Below are 22,887 nucleotides of genomic sequence, written 5' to 3' on the forward strand. Positions count from 1 at the left end.
ACACCGTCCGTTCTCCCGAAAAGCTGTGACTTTATTATGGCAGATAATTATGAGACTAAAATAAAGGTACTGAGCAATGAATGTTAAACAACAGCTTCCTGAAGGATTAAATGTATGAATTAATTCTTAAAGTAGATGAGAAAGAATACACCAAATGAGAGAGAGCACAAAGAGTTGACAACAAAGATTCCGCCAGTGCACGTGGCCAGATCAGCCGAATGACCTCCAGCCCCCAGACCTCCAGCTCATGGTTTTAACTACAGTGTCCAGGATAAGGATGTGATCTTGAACACCAGTCAGGCTGATCTGAGATGTAAGGCTCTTTATCAGCTGAAGGAAAACACCCTCCTTCCATTATCCCTGCCTCTATTTAACCACTGGTCCTTAACTTGGTAAAGGTTTCAGTTAGTCTATGAAGTCCTTGAAATTATATAACAGCAGTTTGTATGTATGTGTGCAATTTTCCAGGAAGAGTTCAAAAGCTCACATCAGATTTTCAAAAAAGGTTTGCCCCACTGCCCCAAACAAACACAGAACTTGTAGATGTCTAATTGTCCATCTACATGATGCTGGCCACCACTGCCCCCATCTTGCATCTCTAGAATGACTCTGGTCTGGATAGGTATTCTGTCCATAATGTCTGCCTTACCTGGAAGAGGCCCTACCTCCTTCTCACTGGTACTCACATGCAGGACCCTCACATTACAGTATACTCATTTTGTTCTTTGTGGAAGCATCCAGTCTGCCTTGAGACCAGAGTTGTGCTACTTCTGACACTGGAATTCTGGAAATGCATGAAGTCCTCTATTATATCTAATCTTAAGCATGCTTTTATGCCAGAATCATAACTTCTGCTAGCCTTTTATGTTTGAGACTGAGTTAGCCTACACCTGGGTTTGGCAAACAACATACATACATACATACAAACATAAAATGGTACAAAATTTTGCAAACAGAAAGGCAGTCAAAGTTTCATTTCCACTTAAGGATCTAAAATGCTGTTTTTGTCTGCTTATATCTATATGCTCCCAAAGTATACAAATTTTTTTTAAAACCAATGAAACTTGTTTGAGATAATGTTGAAACTATCAGGCACATTTAATTCATTTCTGAATAAGAAATGCTCATGTCATTAATACTATGACCCTGAACGAGGACAATATCAGCATCAGTCTGAGACAATTGTTCAAGACTAAATTAATTGTCCTTTCCTTTCTCTGGGTCAGATGAGCACTTTGAGTCTATTTCTCTGATTGCAGTCTCTTGTTCTGACTGTTTATAAATTATGTGTGTTCATTTATCTCTCTTGTTAGATTTTAAACTCTTTATGGGCATGGAGTCTGGCTTGCTCCTATTTATATTCCTATTTATATTCTTGGCATATAGCTCAATAAGCTTAACAAAACAAATAAATAACTTGTATGCTAAAATGTTACTTCTTCACCAATCATGATGTCCATACTCACTCTTCCCTCATTCCCTTGTTTTCAGAGATATCATGTCTGAATACAAGAGTCTCTAGAGATTGTTAAGCACCTCTGGATGTTGAACTTGTAAACAGCCAAGAACTCCAATTGTATATTGTATGTATATGTACACACATACATCCACACATGTATATGTGAGGGTGTGAGTATAAAAAATTACATATTTATACAAAGTTATATGATGCAATATAATATCATATATCAAGGAATTATGACTAAAATTCTTAACACTTAGAACTATCAAATTCTATGTCAGTCTAATTAATTCTTTAAAAGCACTGATGAGACACAGTAGGAAATACTGTACTGACACTATTTAAGCAGTGTACTCAAATAAGATAAAGGTGATCACTGTAAATCAAATTTATAAGATCAGGAAATGGGCTAACTTTTCCTCTGAGGAAAAATGTCCAAAAACATCTTAACTATAGGTAATATACATATACAGAAATGCAAAGAACATTTTCCCTTTCTTTTAGATATTTTTATCTAATAATCTATTATATTTTATGTTTAGAAAATTAAAGGTCAAGAAAGAAGTGTAGAAAAATACATGAAAATTTCAATACCAAATACAATAATGTTCTGTGAACAATGCAATTCTGAAAGCCATGACAACATTTCTTTAACTCTTGAAAAAAATTTGAGCTGGCTGAGACTTACAACACAAGATTTATAGTATTTTCCTTCTAAAGAGTCCTATAAACAATTAATTCATTTAACAACATACCATATCAATTTTGATAAGCAATGTTTTCTTCAGTTTTTTTACTAGTGGGAGGAGAACCAAAATAATTTCATAATATAGACTAAACGGTAATATGTTATTGGGCTTTATAATATTGGCAAAAATCTATCTACGTGTAAATTTTGTGTCTAACTTATTACTGATACATTTATACACTTTATAACAGCTGCATTCTATTTTAGGTTATCAACAATTAGAACTGAAATAAGTAAAGAGGAATGAACTACACATCTGAAGATAGCTGACTGGACTCAGACTCTGGCAGCACACAATTCTGTTAGCTCTCTAGTTAGCAACTTAGGAAAAAAAGAATCATCAACAACCAGCCAACTGTCACCCTGAACAAAGTTGGAAAGGTCAATATGATGCTTTGATGGTTAGACAGACTGCCTTATGTGTAAGAAATTTTTTTTTTAAAGCATCTAGAGAAAAAAGGAAGAGTTGCACACTGCCCTATCTGTGGGGAACCATTTATTAAATGGGTCAAGGAACACATATTTCAAGTAAGACTGTTGGTAATAAAGGGCATAGATTCAGTCTGTAATAAACACCAGCCTGATGTTCACTGAAATAACACAGTCAGGGCTGCCCTTTAGAACATTGATCCCTCACTGGTAAATATCAGGTACAAGAACAATATAGGAAGTACAAACCATGGGCATTTTGAATCGTATTACAGCAAAAAACAAAAAACAAAAAATACCAAGTAGAAAGCAAAGGGGAGCTGCAAGTAATGCCAAATATTCTTAATTTTGAGATGCTAGATAAAACTCTGGGCCATAAGGCAAAGGTGTCTGTGGTATTGTCAACTAATATTCAAAGCACTCATTTTAATATATTAAGGATGGCAAAACCAAATGCTTAATGAGATTTAAAAAAATTGTTATTCTAAGCATTATGTTGCTCCCTCTTATTGTGAAAATTATCTAGTCTTAATTACATTGATTTTAAGTCACAGTTTTTCTAACAGCTACTCAGTATTCAAGCCCTCATAATCCAAAATCTAAATAAGGCATATTTTAAGTCAGATCCTAATTCATAATATTACTCAACAGTTAGGCAAAAGTGTCCACTATTTACACAAATAAAGAAAATAATTAATTTGATATTGTCATGTGAATTTAATTGATCAATGTTGCCTTTGGGCCGAAGACCTGAAATTATATTGGAATCATCAGAATTTTTTAGCATACCATAGTATCAACTTCTCACTCTCTCTTTCTCTCTCTCAGATTTAGTTTTTTTTCTTTTTTGGCCACCCCACATGGCTTGCAGGATCTCCACCGATTCCTCACCACTAGACCACCAGGGAACTTCGTCAGATTTAGTTTCTTAACACTATCTGAATTTGCGAAACAACCTAAAAGTTGATGGGAATGTTGAACTAAAAATAAGTGTTTATGAACGATGACAAAATATTTTAAGACAATGACCATTACCCCACTACAAAACCCATCAATGTAGCTGCAGTATTGGCGGACTGCAGGTGGATTCAAGAAGTAGATGATCCAAGACCAAAATGTACCCATGGTGACTCAATTCTACTTTCTTTGGCTAGAATTAATCACATTACTCAAATAGGAATAGAGGATAATATTAGAACCCTCCTACAATCTACTTCTTTACCTGTTTGTGTACCACACCAAACTTGGGTAGGAGTGGGGAACAGCTGTCCTCCACTGGCTACTCCTAGGTGTTGAGAAACAATATCCAGGCAAAAACAGAACCCACGTCTGAAGTAGAAATTTATAAAATAGGAAGGTGAATTATCAAAAGTTCAATGTCTTTCTGGAACATGACATTTGGCAGCTTGTTAAATTGAGTCACTTGATAGAATCTTCTAAAAAATTTCACCCCTTTTGCTCACAAAATTGTAAAAATTAAGCACAATGAAAAAGGACTTAATAAGATGTTATTTTCCTGCAGTTTAAAGTTAAATAAAATTCCAGAAATTGCCTAACTTTTGCATGAAATAATGTGGAAAAAATTCAAGGATTTTTGCTCTTTTATAGGCCTTCAAAAAAGCAATTTAGAATTGAATAAAAAAGAAAGATATTATCTGAACTGTAGGTATTGTGAAAACTGTGCTTCGAAAATTAAAATACTAGTTTGTGCAGCAGCCATAAATTACTAAACTAATTATCTAGTAGCAGGCATAACTGAATCATTCAAAGGGGTAATTAGCAATCAGACATAATGAGCACTGCTACTATTTCTTGTCATACTGTATTTAGCTTCCATGCAGGCTGGAGGAACTGAATTATTTCCTATCCTTCTCAGAGAGCATTACTGCTACATTGAGTGCATCAGCCCATATTATTACTCCCAGTACTTCAATTCTTCACTGGACTGCACATTTCTGATTTCCCCTGTCAAAAGTTTCCCAGTTCTCCCAGGCCCTTTAAAAGTAGTCATCTTCTTAGTAATCATTCCTTAATGTGTATGTAAACTGCATCAGAACCAAATTATATATTTTCTTTATTAGTTTTACTGAATTCTGACCCAGTCGCTTAGGTGGTATCATTTTAAACCATATTTTTGGAGTAATAGCTAAAGTTTTAATGTAAGCTTAAATTAAAATACTTCCAGAACTTTTCACGCATCTTTTAAACAAAAATCTGAACAGTGCTATAACTCATCCATTCATTCATTTTTTTTACTGAACACCTTCTACAAGTTCAGACATGAGTTTGTGTCCTGGGACATGAAAATGAGGAAGAGATGGTCCCTCCATCAAGGATCACAAAGTCTACTCTAGGGAGACAGGTACTTAAATTTTTGCACTAGAATGTGGTAAAAGCAATAATGAGGCAGTTACATGAGCAAATGGATGTATCAACACACTACCATACACCCCTTCCCCTTACTGCCTCCTCATATTAGGAACAAATTAGAAAGATTGGATGGAAGAATAAAATTAATAATGCAAATCAATTAGGAGAGAGAGTATAGTTTTGAGAAAAAATAAAAAATTAATTAAGTCCATTGTTTTATTCAGTTGAGATTTATTAAACACCCATGATATGAAAATGCCTTGCTTCTGAAACTTAGCTTCAAAAGACTAATGTTCTGAGTTATGATTCAGAAACTCTCTTGGGGAGCCAGGGTTAGGAAGCACTGCACGGAGGCACTGAACAGTTAAGAGAAGCAAATCCCTTACTCAGCCGCTAGATTTAGCCAAAGAACGTGTGAGGACATTTATGGTGGAAGAGAGAATACAGCTATAAAGGAAAGAGTTTTTAGTAATGGGAAAGAGCTTTACAAGCAGCACTCAAACAGGATCATAAGACATTTTTTTCTCTCCCAAATCCATCAAGGAACATAACATCCCTTCTCTCCTTGCTGTGAAGGTGCTAAGTGCTTCAAAGCCCGCCACTTTTGCATTTGGGATGAGGATGCACCTTCTGCAGTCCTGCTCTGTCCTGAATGAAAACAGCAATTTAAAAAGACAAAAAGAAAGATCAATATAAATATAGACATATTTTAGGAGAGGCAAAATTCTGTTCTTTAAGGATTTATTTTTTTTAATCTCCTGAGAGGGGATCATTCTGCAATTAGCATAGAAACAGTGAAATCACGAAGAAAATCAGATAGTTCACAAACCTTTAATATTTTGGTTCCATTATCTGGAAGGGACTGGATCTCATGTTTGCTGGATATTTGCATATTATCATTACATGCGAGGATAAACAGAGCCTATTATAGCAGTTCATATTCTGAATTTCTTTTGGAATAATGCAAAGCACAGAGAAAGAGAAAGGAACTATCATCACCCCAGCATCCACTCTGCACCAAGCATGACACTAAGAGTTTTAAACGTGGAGAGTGAGTAGACATGCATGAAGCTCGTATATCCTAAGACTTTCATCTGTGATGAGATTCCCAATCCCTGTTTGGACCACAAGTCACCCAGGAGCTCTACTGCTCACTGATGGGTTAGACAGAATATTCTGGCTATGAGAGGTGAGTTCCAAGCATTAACTAAAAGTACAAATCCCCAGGATTCAGGAAAGGCATGATAGCTGCCCTCTTTATCTTCATTTTGGGCTCTTTACCTACCTAGGGTCAATGATTCCCCAATTTAGAGTCACAAAGGTGATACTCCGTAGTTACTGATATTTCCCTATAGCAGAAAAAAAGAAACAGTCTCTACCAGTACTTTGTTATGGTAGCACAAATTCTAGAGTGTGAATAATCCTGTACGAAAATTGTACATCATCCCTCTTCATAAATTATTTGTGCACTATGTAGGGAGCCAGAAACTGAATTGAGACCAAAAAAAAAAAAAAAAAAAAAAAACTTTTCAGAATTAACATTATTTATAACAAGTCATCAAATGGAAATTGTTCATCAATTTAAACATATCAACAACCAAACCAAAAAACCTCTAAACTCTCTGCCTACCCCGTTCCTCCCCCTGCACACACACACACACTCTCACACACATGCACAGGAACACAAGCCATATAAGGTTTAAGATTAAAAAACTAGGTTTGTACGTATCATAGGGTGGTTGGGCTGGAGAGTAGTTGCTACTAAATGGAAGGTTCCTCCTCTCACCTATGGAGCCCCTTCCTAGTAATTTATCTATTTTAATAACTGCAACAAAAAATGACATTGACTCTGGTTACTTATATATAATCTCATTTATATATTAAGCCATACAAAAATCTTTCTCTCAGCATGAAAGCTACCATGCACAATAAGGGCTCCTGTGGTTGCTTATATACAAAATTTTGTATGTTCTACCACCACCCACAATATAATGTGCATTACAATGTATTCCCTTCCTTCATGTCTGTCTTTCTCAGTGGAATCTTAAAACAGTATTAGAAGGCAAACAATAGATTTCCTTGAATAAACAAAAACACACATGCATTTGTAGCTCTGGCTGTCCACACCAAGATACCCATGTCCATCTTATTTTTTCATATCTCTCTGAAGGATCAGAAACAGTTCTCTGTCCTGAGCTTCCCACAAAGCGTTTCATCTTGTACCAAATTTCTTAATGCAAAAGGGATCTAATTATTACATTGTACTCATCCAATAAATATTTTTAGCCTAAACTAGCAGTGGACGAATGACAGTGTTAAATATCCCACTAGCTATTGCTGTGGCTCATTTTAACTTGACTGATCTCAGATGAATCAGCACTTGGACAAGGTACAGAGTAAAAGGAAAGATTGGTCTATGGGCCACGGACTGTGGACCAGCATATGATCTGAGAAATGGAGCCCAGGAATCAAAGGAAACTCAAAGACAAGGTAAGTAGTCCACACAGGTGCCACTCCAAAAGGAGAGAAGCCCAGGAATATGACACTAAGAAGGGTGTAGGGATCCAGACAAGATGATTCAGAAGTGGGGTGCATTCCTGAGCAGGTGAAGAACCTGGTGGCTGACCCCTAGAGAAGCTTGTCGTTCAACCTGAGGAGATGCTAGTGACATAGAAGTTCTCTGGGCAAAATGTAACACTAGTGATGCAGGTAATGGACACCAATTCCTGATATGTCATTTCAGGCCACAAACTCAACGGCCTCCTGGAGTCTCAGGAGTAACATAAATGACTGAAGTAGGCTGTGCAAAAACATAGCAGACTGACAGCACTTGGAGTGGAAAGAAAGCTCATGCCCTGCATTTAAGTTTTTGAAATTGGTGGGCAATATACAACCTATAGTTTATGACTCCAGCAAAATGCTGGACCATTTATCAATTACAGAAATAAAAAAAGAATAACACGGGTAGGAGAGTAAAATCCCAGTCCTGGTTCTCATACTACCTACCAATATGGCAATGCCAAAATGGTTTAGCCTTATAGAATATAAAATATATAACTGTGAATCTAGCTTGTTTACAATTAACCAGTGGGGAATGGCCCTTACATGGCACCCCTGTCAGCTCCAGAACATATGTTTGCTTTGGGCTGTGTTTTACAGCCCTCACTCCTGATATCTTCATTCACAGGCTGCCAAAGTCCCTATTCTATCACCCCACAGACATTGTCTCAATAATTAATACTCAAGTGAGTCATAGAAATATGTTATTTCCCACAGATGTGTTTACACAGAAAATAAGTTGAAAAGCACTGATGTGGGTTAATTACATTATACAGTGAGAAAATAGACATTCCAAGAAGGAAAATGACTTGCCCAAGGATATGTAGGTAGTCCATAACAGGGCCAAGATTAAATCCAGTTCTTTTATTTCATAGCCTGGTACTGAGATGACCTTAAAAGACCCTTTCAGAGCTGGGTCCCTGAATTTAACTATTAAGTGATTTCCCCCCCCCCCCCACTACACTCTTTCATGCACACACATGCAAACATAGCATATAACCTTTCCTTTAAAAAATAGCTGAAAATTTAATTTTTTCTTGTTAAACTTTCTCATTGTGGGCATTCCTAATAGTTCAGTGTGAGTGCTGCTTCCTTGGGGAATGTAGAAACAATACACATGGATAGATTGCAGAGCAAAACAGAGAGAAATACCACACATTTTGAGAAACACAAGCACATCTATCAAACATGGGGAACATTCAGAATATAAAAAAAATTGTATGCATAGCTTGGAGTGCCAGTCAGTTAAAATATTACAAGGACTAATTTCTCCAAAGAGTTTTCAGAAACATATAGTAATACATATAAAATGCAAAAGAAGAGAAGACAAATCTGTTCTTTCCTCTTCTCCTTGGTATTTTCAGCATAACTATAAAATTTAATATTTTAAAATATATACACATTTTTAATGCAAATTAGAATCAATATTGGTCTCTTTTTTAAAAAACTGAAAGAATTAATTATCAAAGAAAATAATACTATAAATGATTAAATAATTTTATATATAATATTATTTGACAACAAAAGGGCATAGATGAGTGATTTAGTTTGGCACAGAAATGCATTTAAAAATCATTGATTTTGTCACAAGAGGGAGCCCATGTTTTTTCAATTAATTCAAACACATTACAAATAAATAAAATGAAGGTAATTTGATCCTGACTAAATAGGAAGCTCTAAATTTTATAGCATAATTTATTATTGATAACAAAATATAAATTAATATTAAATATCAGCAGATCTCTCCCCTTCATTTCATGAAGAGATGAGAGAAAACATTTTTTAATGTTTTATTTCCCAAAGAAAACTAGAACATGATATGTTCTTCCCGATATGCAAGAAGCAAATGAAACATGTAATACAGTTTTAATATAAAAATTTAAAACTCAAATATATCGCTCTGATAGTGTGCTATAAAGAAAAAAGTACAGACTCGTTTTCTCCTGGTTCATGATTATGTACTAACTATTCTTCTAAATTATCTTAAATCTTTCTAGAACGGTTATTGGGTGGATAACAAACAGAAGGACAAATATTGATTATAGAGTCACGTAACTTCCTGAAAGATATGTAACTTGTATGAAACTAAATTTCCCACATCTATAAAAGAAGGATGTTCAGCAAGCTTGCGGCAGAGTTATGAGAATTAATGAGATAACCTAAGCACATTTGGAACTGGCATTTGGTAATTGTTAATAAACAGTAGTTTCTTTCCACCTTTTGGGTAAGCATTATAGAAATTTCCCTGATAATAAATATTTTTAAGTCTTTTTCATAAAAATAAACTTTTTCCCAATAGCTTATTCCCCTTCTACTGACTTTCAACACCTATTCTTTCCTTCCTAATCTAAACTTCTCAAAAGAGTAGCATACACTGGCCACTACCATTTTTCAACTACCAAAATTCCTCCTATTAATCTCCCAGTAAATTCAAAGGACTTTGTCTTTATTTCCCTGGATCCTTCTGAGGCATATGATGTGTCCTTCTTATAAACCTATTTCTCCTCTCTGATTATTCCTTCTGTTTCTTCTATATGCCTGTCTCTCATTATTGGTTATGCCTAGGGTTCAACCAGGAGTCTTTGATTGTCCCACTTTTTCCATTTCTCTGGAAATTTTATCTTCTTTCATGGTTTCACTACAACCTCTAGGATAATGACACAGTAGACAAATGGGTCTGCTAGAATGATCTGTCTAGCATGCAGATCTAACCATTTCTGTTTTCTACTGAGCAGTCTCCTGATATTCTCCTATACCCAGAAAGAGGCAGCTGACTGGGAAGTTACACAATGTGCCTGTTTTGGCTGGCTCTCATACTGTTGGCCAACACAGTGTATTGTTTTGTATGTTTTATTTTAATTACGTATCCACAGAAAGAAAAATAAGATAAAACATAAGATTCCACTACTCTAGCTTCCACTGAAAAACTGAAAAAAATGAAAATACTGGGGCCTCATCCATCAGCAGTGAGGCAGAACTACAAGGTACGTTTGCTTAGGTATGGCATGTTTTCCCCAATTCATCAGCATCCACGCCATACTTTACCACTTCACTGGCATTGTAGGTCACTATTCATCGTCAAATTTGTGTTATTTTATTTATTAGGATAGAATTAAGAGGATAGTGAAGTATTTTTTCTATCCAAGTCAATATCAAAAATGGGACAATTAAAGCTAAACAAAGGGGCTGTGCACTTCAAGAAAAATTCAAAGAAAGATGTTCTGCATCCAAAGAATTAACTTAAGAAACCATTATGGAATTAAACCTGCTGCTTTCCTCAGTGTCTGCCTGGTTCCCAGAGGCACTGAGATTGTGATCACATGGCATGCCCCAAGTACCCACTCTGTACCAGCGGGAACTAAGGGTTTTACAGGAAGAGACTGAGTGAACATGCATGAAACTCATATATTCCAAGCTCTTCCTGTGGGATAAGAGTCCCAGTCCACATTCTCACCACAAGGCAACCAACCAGCTCTACTGTTCACAGGTGGATAAGACAGAAGTTTCAGGCTGTGAGAGGTGAGTTCCCAAACATTAACTGAAAATAAAAGTATCCAGGACACACTAGTTATTCTCCTTGTCTTCATTTTGGGCTTTTTACCTAACTAGTGTCAATGATTCCCCAATTCATAGAGTCATAGAGGCAAAACTCCCTGAAGTTATTTTCTAATTGCAGAAAAAACCTCCAATGGTGCTTTGTTAGGTGGTGCCATTCACTACCTATGTGATGTTAGGCTTGTCAGTTAACCTCCCTGAGCATGAATTTCTCTTCTGTAAAGTAGGTTATTAACATCCATCTCATAAAAATTGTGGAGAGAGTTAACCAACCAATGTAGTAATGTAATAATGGTACTTGGCATACTAAGTACTTAACAATGTGGCTATGACCTTCTCATCTTCACAGGCATTTATATAATTAGCCCTTGTAAGATATGTGTTTATGTCCACCTCCATTCACAGGTGAGGAGGTACACAGCAGAGGAGTGTCAGAACCCGTGTTGGAAGCCAGGCTTTTTGACTCCACAAACCAGAGTATTATCCACTACTTGACCAATATAGTATGCTGACTCCCTCTCAGTAAATGGCAGATAAACATATATATCTGTAGTGTGATACGTAAGTTCTTTCATGACCAAACCCTAGTTGTTTTCTGTTATTCCTTGTCTTGATCCTTACAATACTAAAACCTGCATAGAACATCTGCTTCCCCAAGCCTGCATCCAAACATGCAGCTCTACACTTCCTCCTCTCCTTAAATGCTGTCTTCTGTGATAGGAAAGTCTTTCTATTCATCCTTGATTGCAGCCCAGACATTACTGAGTCAACGTATGTCTTCTCCTTCCATAGGGGCTCCTATGGAAACTTTATCCCACATTTGAGTTAAGCACCTTGGGGTTAGGAAGGAGATATTATTCAGTTTTGTGCCTCAAAGCTTTTTGTAGTTCTTGATGTGTAGAAGGTAAGCAAAAATGGCCATTGTCTGAGGACTAAGGGAATGAACAAATAATAAAAGCCCTATACAGGTGTTGATACTGAGGAAAATAGATTCTATATGCAGCATTTAAATTTGAAGCATTTAATTAGAATCAAATTGCAAGTGCTAAAATAAGCTGATCCTAATTTAAAAATGGAGCATACATAATATATTTTGTTACCACTTAAATTTCACTGTGTCATCACAGTGATGTATATTTATAGTCTTTTCTCATATTTATACAAAAATGTGTGTGCCAAGAAAATTTAAATTTCAGAAGAGTTTGTAAAGTAAAACCACATAAGAGGGTAACAAACATCTCAAATGCATTTCCATAGCTTTTCTTGCTTTTCTCTCTTTTTGCCTTTTTTGCTGTTGTCTAATATTCAAATGTTCAGTGATATTCCCTTTTGTTTAAAATAGCATTTGTTTACAAAACATTTCTTTTTTTTTCATATTTCTACTTAATGTTTGTGTTCAGTTCATTCTTAAATGGTGGTCAGAGGAACGTATACCTGTATCTGTGAGAAAAACATTTGAGTACACTTTGACCCAGAGAAGAATTTTCAAAGCCAATGGAAGTTTCTGTTTATGCTTTAATCAAGAACTCACACAAATGACTGCAGTGCAATTCTAAGCACAGAGTCAACAGTTGAAGGCCTACAGCCACAAGTGAAAGCCCATTTGTCCCCAAAAAACCCTGATGCTTATCATGGGATATGAATTGTGATGGGCATGAGGTGGGGAGCTGACCTGGAAGATTTTAAAACAACAGAAAGACCTTAGTTTCTGAGGTCAGAGCAATGACTAAAATTTTTATTAATATTACTGATACTTAAGTAAATCATAATATGAAAGAATTTGCTGATTTAAGATGGCACAGACATAAGGTTTTACTCAGAACACCTCCCTTTTTTTACCTCCCTTTTTCTCTTTCCTCGGCTCTTCTATCTCCTGCAGCTCACCATTCTACCTGCTCCATTATTTTGAATACATTACCATCCACATTTAAGAGTTCTAAAGCAAACTGAAAAAGATTAAATTTTATTATAGTTAGATCAAAAATGAAGGTAATTTTAAATGTCCAAATCTGATCATTCAAATCTCTCTTATGCCCTATGGTCATAAACAGCACAACCACTTTCTAAATCCATACTGGCCGATCAACAAAATTCACGCATTTAACTGCTGGGCTGAACTGTGGTCTCTCTCCTAAATAGTCCTAGTCTTCTATTCAGGGCTCCAAACTCCAATAAATTATGAGCGATCTGAAGACAGGGATCATTTCTTATAAAATTTTGAATTTTCAGAGATCTCATAGTGCCTTATAAAACTCATAGAAAAAAGTGAAATTCAACAAAGCTTCTCCTCCTGAAAAGTCTGAAGTAAAGGAGGAAATGTGAAATTCTCTTAGAAGAAAATGTACAAATTTGTAATCACCAGGTAGTTTGTAGACTGTTTTATACTTTCATATGCTTGATGAAAATGTACTTTTCTTATTTAAATAAATACATCACCACTACATAACTATTAGACAAAATCCTGATAACACTAAATGATGGCAAAAATGTCAAGCAATTAAAACTCTCCTTTATTTCTGGTGAGAATGCAAAAACCTCAGTCGGTGATGGATAAACAAACTGTGACATATCCACACAATGGAATACTACTCAGCATAAAAAGGAACTGATTATTGATACGTGGAACAAAGTAGATGAATGTCAAATGTTAACTGAAAAAAGAAGCAAGACTTTAAAAAGACTACATACAGTATATTTACGTTCATATGACATTCTTGCAAAGGTAAAACTATAGGGACAGAAAACTGCTTTGTCTTCACCAGGGACAGGAGAATACAGCAGATTAATTTTAAGAGTAGCTGCATTCCTGCGTGCTTGCCATGTACCATTATCTTATTCAATCCCTCCAAAATAATCCTATGTGAAGTAGAAATTATTTTTATACTTTCTTCTCAGAAGACACTGATTTTAAAAAAAAAAACAGAATTTGAACTCATGCTTTTATTTTTTTAAATCACTTTTCTATTCTTTTTCTCTCAGATTTAGGGCCATGTCAAAATTTTAGATGTCAGGGACTTCCCTGGTGGCACAGTTGTTAAGAATCCACCTGTCAATGCAGGGGACACAGGTTCGAGCCCTGGTCCGGGAAGATCCCACATGCCGGCAGAACAACTAAGCCCGTACGCCACGACTACTGAGCCTGCGCTCTAGAGCCTGTGAGCCACAACTACTGAAGCCCCCGCGCCTAAAGCTCGTGCTCCTCAGCGACGAGAAGCCACCGCGATGAGAAGCCTTTGCACCACAACGAAGAGTAGCCCCCACTTGCCGCAACTAGAGAAAGCCCGCGCAGAGCAACGAAGACCCAACGCAGCCAAAATTCATAAATAAATAAATTTATAAAAAAAAAACATTTCAGGTGTCATAAAAGAGATATTTTTTACCATTAACAAATACATACCTTTTTCAGTGCTTGAAGAATGTATGCGTTCCAAGTCCTGAAAATAAATATCACTAGTGTTGGTCAATAAATTCTCCAAGTGATTACCTACCTAAAACTCTAAAATGTAAAGTCACTTGTATATGAAATGCTGTAAGCTTTTTCTTGCTCATAAAATTTCATAGTAAATTCCTACCTTCTGCATTAATTATAATGAGTTAAAAATGTAAAATAACATAATTGGAGATATTATGAGTTAATATTCATTCTATCATATACTGTACTGATTTAAAATTTGTTTCTTAAAGTAACTATGACTGCATATATCATTATGCATTGTTACTTTAAAAAGTTTGAAATTGAGGCTAAACAGTGAAGATTATTGGTATGCATGAGTGAAGGATTAGCAAGTATAAATCCGGCATAGCCAATCAGCTGATTTTTTTAAAAATTAATTAATTAATTAATTTATTTATTTATTGGCTGCATTGGGTCTTTATTGCTGCGCGCGGGCTTTCTCTACTTGCAGCGAGAGGGGGCTAATCTTCGTTGCGGTGCGCGGACTTCTCATCGCAGTGGCTTCTCTTCGCTGCGGAGCACTGGCTTTAGGCGTGTGGGCTTTGGTAGTTCTGGCTCGCAGGCTCTAGAGCACAGGCTCAGTGGCTGTGGCGCATGGCCTTAGTTGCTCCGCGGCATACGGGATCTTCCCGGACCAGAGATCGAACCCGTGTTCCCCGAATTGGCAGGGGGATTCTTAACCACTGCGCCACCAGGGAAGTCCCTGCTGATTTTTTTAATTGCAATTAAGTATTAACACATTTTCAAAAGCATTTGTCCTTACTGTAACCATAAGAATCTGACACGTTATTAATTTTGGCTGAAGAAAATACTTGTATAGTCATCTGTGTTTTAATTATTAAAATTAGGAACATAAATCAAATGAAAACTATGATCAGAATAAAATCACATATGTATAAAAAACAACAAAATGTCAATCACAATTAATCTAGTCTCCATGATGCAGAAAGAAAAATCCTGAAAACAGAAGTACGGATGATGTAAGTAGCTTATAGGAACAAGAGCCCCTCAAAATAAAATGATACAAAAAAAAAAACTAAAACAATGCTTACATCAAAGTGCACATGAGAAACTCTGTCACTGCTTGTATTATGTATACCTAGTCTTGAAATTAACATTTAATTGAGTTGGCAACCTCTAGACAAGTACCATATGTCATATAAAACAGGGGTGTCTCTACAAGGACAGTGGGGAGAACACATTAGAGAAAAGGGAGAAAGCTGGAATAAAAATGACTCCTATGACTGCTGGAAGGAGATTATTAATCCAGCACAGCAATGATTCCAGAGAAGGAAGCATCCTCCATCCAATCCTGCATCTCCATTAGAAGGACAGCTCTAAGGGAGTGAGTCTGGGGGATACTGTGCTAAGAAAGAGTAGGGAAGAGTGGCTTCTGACCTTAAAACACAGTGTGATGCCTAGTTTGAGGAGTGAAAGAAAAGGCCAGTTCTAGAAGTAAGTAGGGGCTACCAGGCTTCATGGAAGACAGGCTGGCCTCAGTCTCTGTGGTGAGTATGGTAGTGATTGCTCTGAATATCTGATTCCTAGAGAACAAGGAAATTATAGGGTCTATAACATGTTGAGATTAAAAATGACAAAATCTAAGGAAAGCACCTCACATGACCCAATCTTGTTATATTGCAGGTAGTATAAAGCAATTATAGCACATGCCTAATTTAGTTATATTATGTATATTATGTATTTAGTATGTGTGTAATGTATCTGGAGTCAATTTAAAAGTCCCCTCTTAGTAAGGGATTTTCTCTTATTTTCTGTAAATATTCTGAAAACTACAAATTATTACTTAATATTCTTCTTTGCAGGTAATGCCTGATGTGAGTCAATATACTCAGCACCATAAATCTCCAATTTGAGAAGAAATTTTCATCCAAGATTTGCAACATCTCCACCAATAACAGAGTGATAATGTCATGTCTACACTAGATGTTTTTTAGGAAAGAGAATCATATCCTTTCTCACATACAGAAATAAATTTGAGTTACATAAAGCTATGAATTCTAATATCCATGTAGGCTACTAAGCTCTGGTACAGACAGAAATAATCACAGATTCCTAGAATCACATAATCCTACACATAAAAGAATGTAAAGGCTTTCTTTTTTTCCACATTAGCTGTTTTTCTTACACTTCCAAGTTTCTCAAACTGAGACAGTGCATCCTTTAAGAGACTCATGCATTTTTCTTAATTCTATTTCATTTAATTATTTTTATTTTTGGCTGCATTGGGTCTTCGTTGCTGCAGGCAGGCTTTAGTTGCAGTGAGCAGGGGCTACTCTTCGTTGTGGTGTGCGGGCTTCTCATTATGGTGGCTTCTCTTTGTTGTGGAGCATGGGCTCTAGGCACGCAGGCTTCAGTAGTTGTGGCACACAGGCTCTGTAGTTGTGGCTTGTGGGCTCTAGAGTGCAGGCTCAATAGTTATGGTGCACAGGCTTAGCTGCTCCGCAGCATGTGGGATCCTCCCGGACCAGGGCTTGAACCCATGTCCCCTGCATTGGCAGGTGGATTCTTAACTACTGCGCCACCAGGGAAGTCCCGAGACTAATGCATTTTTAGTCCATCTAAAATCCAATGAGGGCAACAGAAGAGGTCATGTCATATTTTTTAGAATAGTCATATTAGTATCTTCAGAATATTAGTTTATCCTTCCCATTCATTACTTTTTAGAGATATTATTACTTGAAATAATAGAAATGTATTGGGCTGGCCAAAAAGTTCGTTCGGTGAGTGAATACATTGTTCAATAAAATTCTTTGTGAATATGAAAATGTGTGTTTTATTTTTACTTAAAACTGAACGAACTTTTTGGCCAACCCAATACTATAGTGAAATCAAAACATATATTGCCAGTTTGATCAGGTATTTCAAAAAAATAAATATCAACAAAAATGAAATCTCAAATCTCAAATCTCTCAACTTAAATATACATATTTTTCTTACCTAAAAAAAAAAAAAATTACCAGTTTGAGAAACAATTCTATTACTAATATACATTGACTTTTGTTGAAATGGTACTAAATCTGCTTTTAAAGAAACATCTTAGCTACCCATATCAATTGTACTTTCAAATATTTCTTAGGGCTTTCGAAAGCTAGGTAGGTCCTCAGCTAAAAATCCATACAGACACAAGCTATTTCATGCCTTCTGTTTTGGGCTGATTGTGTCCCTCCAAAATTCATATGTTAAAGTCTTAACCCCCAGGACTTCAAAGTGTGACTGTATTTGGATATCAGGTCTTAAAAGAGGTAATTAAGTTAAAATTAGGTCATTAAGGTGGTGTCCCTAGTAGTAAGAAGACAAACTTAGGACACAGACATGTACAGAGGATGAGCACATGGAAACACAGGAGAAGATGGCCAATCTATAAGCCAAGGAGAGAGACCTCAGAAGAAACCAACCCTGCCAACATGTTGATCTCAGAGTACCCTCCTCAACTGTAAGGAAATAAATTTCTGCAGTTTTAAGCAACACAGTCTGTGGTACTTTGTTATGGCAGCCCTAACACACTAATATACCTTTGTGCAATGTTCTGCTTGAGAACAAAAGATACCATTGAGCTGAACAATGGTGGTTCCCACTTACAAACATCCAATGTGAACATCACTGATTCAAAGAACAGTTCTTGTCATGGTCCAAAATTTGAAAAAAAAAAAAAAAAAAAAAAAACCATGTATAAACATCATTCTGTTTCAGGTGTTATGTATTTTACAAAAGTACAAAATATAATCCCTCCTCTCTAAGAATTTACAATCTAAATACAGAAAAAAAAACCATATATGGAATAAAAATAAATACGGCACAGCCATATAGAGGCCCACCTGGGTGCCATAAATCATAAGTGCAAGTTCTGGGTATATTTGCTACTAGGCTGAAGGGAAAAGAAACACCTGTGTCCACAGAGATATATATCTGTCTCCTGATGGAGTATACAAGAATTCCAAGGTTTTATAGATTTTTAACTTTAGAAAATGATATATAGGAAGAGGTTTTTCTTATAAGATTGCCATAAGCACAGATTCCCATACCACTAACTTATAAAAAGATAGTAATAAACATTTATGGAGTGATTATTATACCTGACACATTGCTTACAATCACATATATAATATTATATAAATATTATGTAACTATTATATATTAGTTTCCTAGAAGTCCTATAAGGAAGACCACAAACTAACAATCTATGTGTCTTAACACAACAGAGATTTATTGTCTCACAGTTCTGGAGACTGGAGGTCCAAAATCAATATGTCAGTAGAGCCATCTTCCCTCTGACACTCTGGGTAGTCTTCTTTTGCCTATGTCTGGCTTCTGGGGGTGGCCCACAATCCTTGCTGTTCCTTTGTTTGGAGCTGCATGCCTCTGTCTCTGCCTCCGTCTTCACATGGCATTTTCCTTTGTGTGTTCACATCATCATCTTTTAAGGACACAAGTCATGTTGCATTAGGGGCTCACTCTACTCCAGTAAGACCTCATCTAAATCAATTACATGTGCAATGACCAATTTCCCAAACAAAGTCTCATTCTGAGGTACTGGGGGTTAGGATTGTAACATATCATTTTGGGGGACACAATTCAACACATAACTAGATAGATAGATAGATAGATACATAGATAGGAATATTTTTTAGAGAAATTTAGTGTGTTGTAGGTGGTGGGAGTCAGCATACTAAATTGATCAAGTACATAGTACTTTGATTTATGGAGTCAAAGCATCTGGCTTTCAACACAGATTCTGACACTACTCTGCTGTGTAACCTCACCCTCTGCCCGTCAGTGTCCTCATATGTAAAAGGAGGTGGACTGTACAGACATACTTTACAAGGTTGTTCTGAGGGTAAATATACTAACGCCTGTAAAGATGAGGAGATTGTGGACACAGTGCTAAGTACTTAGTATGCCAACTACCATCGCTGTACTACTACATTGGTAGGTTAATTCTCCCTGCAATTTTTATGAGACAGACATTAATGCCCTACTTTACAGAAGAGAAGCTCATGCTCAGGGAGGTTAACTGACAAGCCTCATATCATGCAGAAAGTAAATGTGACATCATGAAACCCAGTTACATGCTACTTTGATGCTGTGGCAGGCACTGTCCCATCTCAGGGCACAGTAAGAAACACATGAAACTAACCCCAGTTATAAAAGAAACATGCTAGGGCTTCCCTGGTGGCGCAGTGGTTCGGAATCTGCCTGCCAATGCAGGGGACATGGGTTCGAGCCCTGGTCCGGGAAGATCCCACATGCCGCGGAGCAACTATGCCCATGCGCCACAACTACTGAGCCTGCACTCTAGAGCTTGTGTTCCACAACAAGAGAAGCCACCACAATGAGAAGCCCATGCACCACAATGAAGAGTGGCCCTTGCTCACTGCAACTAGAGAAAGGTGGCGTGCAGCAACGAAGACCCAACGCAGCCAAAAATAAAAAATAAATAAAATAAATAAATTAAAAGAAACATGCTAGAGGAACATTTCCTTGATCACTATAATCTGCTTTGAAAGTAAGTAGTTTATATATGTTTTATTTACATAGTCTGAATCTATCCAGTAAGGAAATTTTATAATAAATAATGCTTACAATATTAAAAAATTCAAAACTGTTATTCATAATTTTATTTTAAAAAGTACATTTGTGTCTTATGCTGTATGATTTAATAAAATAGCTTTTTACATAATTAGATAATTTTACATAATTTTTACAAAGTTATCTTGATTTTACACCCTGAGAATATTTTTTGATAAATAAAAAAGCACAAACATACTACTTAGGCACAAGAGAAAAGTGTATTTGAATGTTTGTTTCAAATGGGTAACTCTCTAATGCTGGTTATTTATGCACTTAAACCCTGATCTGAACTGATCGTTCACAGATAAAACATGAAACTCCTAATTTCTAAAATTTCCTCCCTGAAAATCCTTTCATGAAATAATTTCAAATTTTACACTAGAGGAAGCCACTGACGCTCACTTGTTTTCTCACAGTGGTTCTTACTGTCTCTATAAAGCTGGGTCTCAGGTGGAGAATAAGAACGTTTTTCTAGTCTCTGCACATTACCACTTTGTCAGTGACTTTCTTTCCTCACTTTGAACAAAAAAGAAGAGTACATCTGCACTTGAACTTCACAACAGAGTATAGAAATAAAAAGGATCCCCAGAAAGCAGTGAATATTCCCCAAAGACAAAACTGTTTTCAAATATAACTAATGCTTAAAATATATGACAGCATGATAGGGGAAAGAAGGGCTTTTGAGGCAGGTAAAAGTGGATTGAAATCTAAGCTATGGCATCCCTGAGAAAGTTTCGTCACTATCTGGGTTTTCCATTCTCTCACTGCAAAAGAAGGAAAAGGTTGTTGGGAAGAGCACATTAAATACAGAACTGAGGTAACTAGCAGACCATCTAGCACAGTGTGCACTCAACAAGTGTCCCTACTATGACAAATCTAACAAGGAGAAGTGAAAATCTGCACTGTACAATCTCCATGAAAATGGCACAACAGACTCTCTGTAGAAATCTGTGCTTTGCCTTTTGTCATTTCCTCCTGCTTCTTCTGCAGCAAAATGCTAAAATGTGGGGTGGGAGCCATACATTTAAATTTTCTGAAGGTAAGGGTTTTGCCCATGTCCATGCTATCCACACAAGGATAGTGAGTATTGTTGAAAAGGGGGCTAGGGGACATGTCTTAAACTCGATTTGCCTAGTAAATGCCATGTTTTACTTAAAATTGCTGATGGAAAATTTAATTGGAGATTTTAAGAGGCTGTTACCTAGATTTTCCTCCACCTCCATCATCTAAGCCCCACCCCACCCCCGACACACATCAAAATAAATGGGAAATGCTTCCTCTGTGCCAGCCACTCTATTAACATGAAAGTTTGGGGACCTAGGAATCTCCTAACATTTTAAGAAAAGCAATTAAACTGTCTCAGCGGTAAACATGTGAAACAAACTAAAAATAGAGATGTATACTTGTCCACATCTATTTTTCATGTGGGAGTAGAAGGTAGCCTTTGGAGGAAAAATGTTGTTTCTTTCTTTAAAAACATTTAAAAGGTCTCATTTATTTCACTTCTCATTTAAGATATTAGTCCAAAATACATTGGAACTTTATTCAATGGAATAAAGATCAAAACTACAGCTACAATATCAGGTTTTTAAAGATGTCAAATCTCAACAGCACTAAACCAGTTCTTCCTTGTTCCTTATGTTATTCTCATTTTGTAAGTACTCAAACAGTCTGTGCAATTCTTCACTGCTTTTTTTCTGCAATGATTTCCTTTTCAATGATTTAAGCAGTCTATTCTCAAAAGCAATGCTCAGAAATCCAATTACCATTCCAACACCACGCTTTTGTAAGCCCAGAGCATTAAACCATAGAATACGATTCTTCCTGCCCCTTCCTTACACCTCTCACTCAGGCACTCTGCGTTTCTTATCAAAAGGGGTTTTGGTTTTGTTTCGCTTTTCTTGGATTTCTTTGGATAAGAAAAAGTGGCCATAAATTTTGTTACAACGAACAGAAAAGAAACCCCCATAAATCTTTCATGTGAAAATAAACACAAGAAAATATATAAGAGAAGAAAAATTGATCAATAGGCGATTTCTCCCTTAAAATAGTGTTTGTTCTATCTTAAAAATGGTTTATGAATTATAAATTGTAACATTTTAGTAGACATAACCAACACTTAATTTCCTTCATATTTAACTTCTAGTTTTTTAGATAAGTTAAGAGATTTAAAGTGGAAGGTCCTATGGTAATGATAGCAGGTAACTTCCCACTTATATATTTTATCTTTCTGAATTCATCTCATGAATACATTGTGTGTGTTTCTATGCATGTCTGTGCACAAGTGAGCATGTATTGTGAGCAAATAAAAAAAGGATCGAATTGATAGATATTATAGCAAAATTTCTAACTTAATTTCTGGAAGCAATAAGCAAAGACATTGACAAAGGGTCAAAGAAAGAGAGAAATCTTTAATTGGATTAAGGCTGACTAAATCCATTTAGAACAAGAGCTCTGTGTTTAAGATTTTGTTTAACCATGAGCCATTTCTGACTAACTGTATTCTACATAAGACAAAAGGAAGTAAATCATTTAAACTTTAAATCTGAATTGAAACCAATTTTTCACAGCCCATGTTAGAATGAAGCCAAAATACATGCGGGACTCCTTAGAAGTGATGGAAATTTTACGAATGTGGAATCAAAAGCTCTTATGAACAATGACCATCTGGCCGCCTGAATGTCTTTTTAGTCTAATATTAGCTTTGAGAAATAATAATAT

General features: G+C 36.2%; 1 protein-coding gene across 12 annotated transcripts in view; it reads right to left on the bottom strand.

Annotated features, from left to right (window-relative positions):
- Positions 1-22,887, bottom strand: part of RALYL (RALY RNA binding protein like) — an 877,709-nt gene that overhangs the window by 626,829 nt on the left and 227,993 nt on the right. For 7 of the 12 annotated variants that reach the window (XM_082363566.1, XM_082363568.1, XM_082363563.1 and 4 more), the window contains one exon: positions 14,521-14,557. The exons of the other annotated variants lie outside the window; for them this stretch is intronic. In XM_082363566.1, the coding sequence (XP_082219692.1) occupies positions 14,521-14,557 (37 nt within the window). The remainder of the gene's footprint in view (positions 1-14,520; positions 14,558-22,887) is intronic. 12 annotated transcript variants of the gene reach the window in all.

This window comes from Balaenoptera borealis, assembly GCF_965194805.1.
Source record: "Balaenoptera borealis genome assembly, chromosome: 17".
Lineage (NCBI taxonomy): Eukaryota > Metazoa > Chordata > Mammalia > Artiodactyla > Balaenopteridae > Balaenoptera > Balaenoptera borealis.